At 42.4% G+C, this 4,177-nt stretch overlaps 1 protein-coding gene across 1 annotated transcript in view; it reads left to right on the top strand.

Moving 5' to 3' along the window:
- Positions 1-96: 96 nt before the first annotated feature.
- The window catches only part of NCEH1 (neutral cholesterol ester hydrolase 1), a 24,937-nt gene continuing 20,856 nt past the window's right edge, over positions 97-4,177 (top strand). Inside the window, exon 1 of the mRNA XM_029962325.1 lies at positions 97-240. Within this exon, the coding sequence (XP_029818185.1) occupies positions 97-240 (144 nt within the window). The remainder of the gene's footprint in view (positions 241-4,177) is intronic.

The following is a 4,177-nucleotide window of genomic DNA, read 5'->3' as shown; positions in this document are numbered from 1 at the left end:
AATTCAAAAAGCGAGCCGCCGCACTCGCGGCGCCACCATTGCTTGCCGGCCCCCCGCCCCTCTGTAAACCGCCATCTCATTCGCCAGCTCCGCGACATGTCCCGCCTCCTCCCCTCCCTTTTCGGGCAGCTCTCCCTCTCAGATTGGGCGTTGCACCTGCCGCTCACACTGAGCGCGCTCCCATTGGTGGTGGGAGGTTGCCAGGCAGACGGGCAGCGCTTGTTGCGGTACCGAGCGCAGGTCGCTGAGTGGGCGGGGCAGGGACACGCTGTGCGCTGATTGGCTGGTAGGGGGTTTGAACGCTCCCAACGGCCGCGCCGAGAGACCCGGATGCAGCGGGGGGGGGAGAGCGGCCCCTCCCTCAGCCCAACGCAGGGCACCAGGCGAAGGTTACCGTGGTCACCGTAAAAACAATACTGCTGTTAATAAATACATAAAAAATAAAAAGGGGTTTGGGTGTGCATCTAAGTTTCGGAATAAGCAGTTCGTAGGAAACAGGTGCTGCTGGGGGCAGAGGAAATAAGACTGGTCAAGGTGAAAATCAACCCACTGTCTCCATGGCACCAACCACAAATAAATTTAATGTACCAAATGCTTTAACTGCCCTTTTATTGTCAATTGTTCTTGATGCTAAAGCTTACTGGTCCAGAAGGGAATTTTGTCATGGGGCTCAGGTTTAGGATAACATGTCACTGTCTCAATGTAAAAACAGTGAGATATATTTTCTTTTTCTAGAATTTTTAATTATATGTCAAATTGAGCTCTTAGATCCTACCCTCTTTATTATTATTATTATTATGTTATACTACAGATTTTTATCAATTCAGGCATTTCCATGACTGATTCAGCAGCTGTAAAACTCCACTGACTTTTTACTATTTGGAATTCAAATGTAATAGGAAAAAGCAGAAGGAGATGAGAACAGGTGTTGTTTATGTGAATAAAGATTTGCTGGTGATGTACATGTAAATTAGGACTATTTTCCTGAGAAAAAGATTTCAGAATAACAGCCTGGAAACTGAGGAGGTCATTCCAATGCTGACACAAGTCAAATTATTTCACAGTCCTACACTTGCTTTATTTCATACTGAGGAATTGCAACAATGACTTACAACCAAAATACAGCCTGACGTCCTTTTGTCACCTTTAAGCTCTCATTTGGGCTATCATTTTGCAGTTCCAAGCCAGGCCAGCCTTCACTGGCTTTTCCTGTTTTCTTCTTTCTTTGCACTCTTCCAAAGTCCTTTTCAGCCAGGTGTTCAGTTTTTCCCACCCCTGAAACCAGAAACCATGTTTCTCCTAGGTTTGGAAAAAGTTCTGCAGTACAGGAGTCAATGTCACTTTTGCAATATAGTTTCTGGGAAACGATACTGGTGATTGCACATTGATTTCCACTTGACCTCTAGATCTTCAAAAAAAATCTATATAAAGTTTTGCGTGTGCAAAGGCAGGAGAAGCATATTTATCAGGGCTGGAGATTGTCAGATGATACGTGTATCACTTCTCAGTTAAAGGTTTACAGAAGAATTTAAGTGATATCCAAACATTCAGTACATAACTAGAGGCTCACTGCGAATACAGGGGCTCACTGTGAATACAGGGAGGGACTTGCATTAGCCATTTTTTGAATACTCTTGAAAATCCAGAATTATCTCAAAAACCAACTGGGATATTCTGGTGAACTACCTTAAGCTGTCCTTCCTGGGACTGACAGAACTTTTAGGAATTAATCACTTAAGAAAAGTGACTGTTTATGGTTCGGTTTTTTGTTTATTTTATTTTTTTTAATCTAGTGCATTTATTCTCCCAAAAGGTCAGATCAGGACTGATGACAAAAATAATTACTATTCTTTATATGTCTGACATTTGAAAATCTAAGTGCTTTTCTTATAAAAGGCTCTGAAATGGAAACACCCATTATTTTGTGTTTTGTAAACTGTAACATGCATCTGAAACTTGCTCTACCTTCCAGTTAGGTAGGCTTCAGTAACCTACGAGTATAACTTTTATTTAGTAGTAAAATAGTTTCCTCTCACAGTGACACCCACAAGGAGAAAGTTTCAGGAGATTAAGTCAATAAATGACTCCTGACACAACAACTACATCGCAGCAGGGATCTCATACTTGCGGAAAAAGTCAACGAGGCCACATCAGAAGAGCTGATGGAACACCTGATGGTCCCTGGATATCTTGCAAGCACTCTCATGTTTAATTTATCTTTTGTGGTTTTTTGGTTTTTTTTAAAGTAACCTTTCCCAAACAACAGTGGTTTGTTTGTTTGTTTTTTTACCAAGTGACTTCTTTATGAGCACCTGAAAAACAAAGAGCCATTGATTCAGTTCAGCCAGAGCAGCAGCTTTAAAAACGTGAGGAAGGGAAGAGATCAAGCACGAGATGCATGTGGGGGGTCAGTGGGAGCATGAGAAACCTCAGAAAAATCCCATCCAGCCTTCTCTCTCTTTTTGAGGACTGGGACTAGACCCAGTTTTGCCAAAGGTTTGGGAACAATGAGACAGGCACCAATTATTACACTCTGGGATGCTGGGTGTGGGCTTTAGGGGCAGGAGCTTGGGAAAGCAAGGGAATGGGAGCACGCGAAGCAAGGGAGGCAGGGGAGCAGGGCACAAGGTAAAAGAGAAGGTGTGGGCACAAAATAATACAGAAAGGGACAACTTGGTATAAAAAGCTGGAGATCTCAGGAATCTCACTTTGTGCTGCTTTCTTGGCAAAGTTTGTTTCTTCACACCTGTAGTCTACTCAAACAGACCATGAAAATCACAGAAACTCCATCTGCTGTTGTTATGAAAAAAGGTTAAAGATGCTTGAGTGTCTGATTTCCTCCCAAATTCCAGAAACTTTCTTCTGCAACCTTTAGAATCAGTGAGGTGGTACTTCAATTCCAGGAAAGCTAGACAAAAAGCTGACCTTTTACTTCTTAGAAACGTATTTTTCTTTTATTACCTTTTCATGTCAATTTTTAAAGGAAACTTGTGCTTTCCAGGACTCTAAATAATTTCTATGTGACTTTTTAGTATTATGAATTCATTTTTTTAAAGCAATGTCATTGTTAAAATTAGTGCTCATTCCTTTTTCTGCACTACATTCATAATGCACATTAATCTGGCTATTTAAATAAATATTTTAATTTGCTGAAGGTAGAACTGTGACTAAGTAGAGATCTGTGTGAAGGCTGAACTCTATAGTGTTTGGGATGAAAAAGACTTATTTCAAAATTTTTTCTTGTCTTAGGTACAAGAAATGTTCCTGCATTAAACCAAAATTTGTTACTGACCCAGGATAAAAATAAAAATAAAAAAAAATAAAAAGCCCAACAAATTCCCAGTCCAAAACAAAATTACGAAATAAACATACCTTAAAAAAAATAATCTTTCTGGAATTGTTTTGTGATGTGTTAGATGAGAAACAGCATGGTTTCTTCAGCTAAAATAAAGGTGTCCCTGAGTTCCTCCTGGAAACATGGTGGATCTGGGATCCTCACGGATTTACTTGAATTGATTCCCATTGCCTTCCTCTCACCTCCCCAGCCTCTGGGCTCAGTGGACTAGGGCCACCCCTGCTTGAACACTGATGCTCCCGCTCTCTGCTGGCAAAGACCTGCCACTGTGCTCGTCTTCTGGTGCTACAACCTCTAAAAATGGAAAATCAAAGCCAGCTTGGATGAGGCTCTGATCAAACTTGTCTAGTGGAAGGTGTCCCTGCCCATGGCAGGGAGGTCAGAACTAGAAGACCTTTGTGGTGGTTTGAAACTCCCAAGAATCTAATTTTTAAGTTCAAGCCCCCCTCCAACCCAAAACATTCTGTGATTCCATGAAAGTGGTGGGGTTTGCTTGTGGGTTCGACTGCTGTCAAGTCAGTCTTCCCAAAGCCACTGGGGTTCTTTTGCCAGCCCAAGGTGGGTGATGGGCTGTGGGTTTGGGTGCGGGTACAGAATCACAGAATCAGCTGGGTTGGAAAAGACCTCTGAGATCATCAAGTCCAACTTTTGACCTAACACGACCTTGTCTTCTAGACCATGGCACTAAGTGCCACATCCAGTCTGCTCTTAAATACCTCCTGAGAGACGGTGAATCCACCACCTCCTGAGCAGCCCATTCCAATGTCTGATCACTCTCTCTGTAAAGAACTTCATCCTAAGGTCTAACCTAAACCTCCCCTG

The sequence above is a fragment of the Manacus vitellinus genome, unplaced genomic scaffold (assembly GCF_001715985.3).
Source record: "Manacus vitellinus isolate BGI_N305 unplaced genomic scaffold, ASM171598v3 scaffold_45_pilon, whole genome shotgun sequence".
NCBI classification, from domain to species: Eukaryota; Metazoa; Chordata; class Aves; order Passeriformes; family Pipridae; genus Manacus; species Manacus vitellinus.
This window is presented reverse-complemented; position numbering and strand designations above follow the sequence as displayed.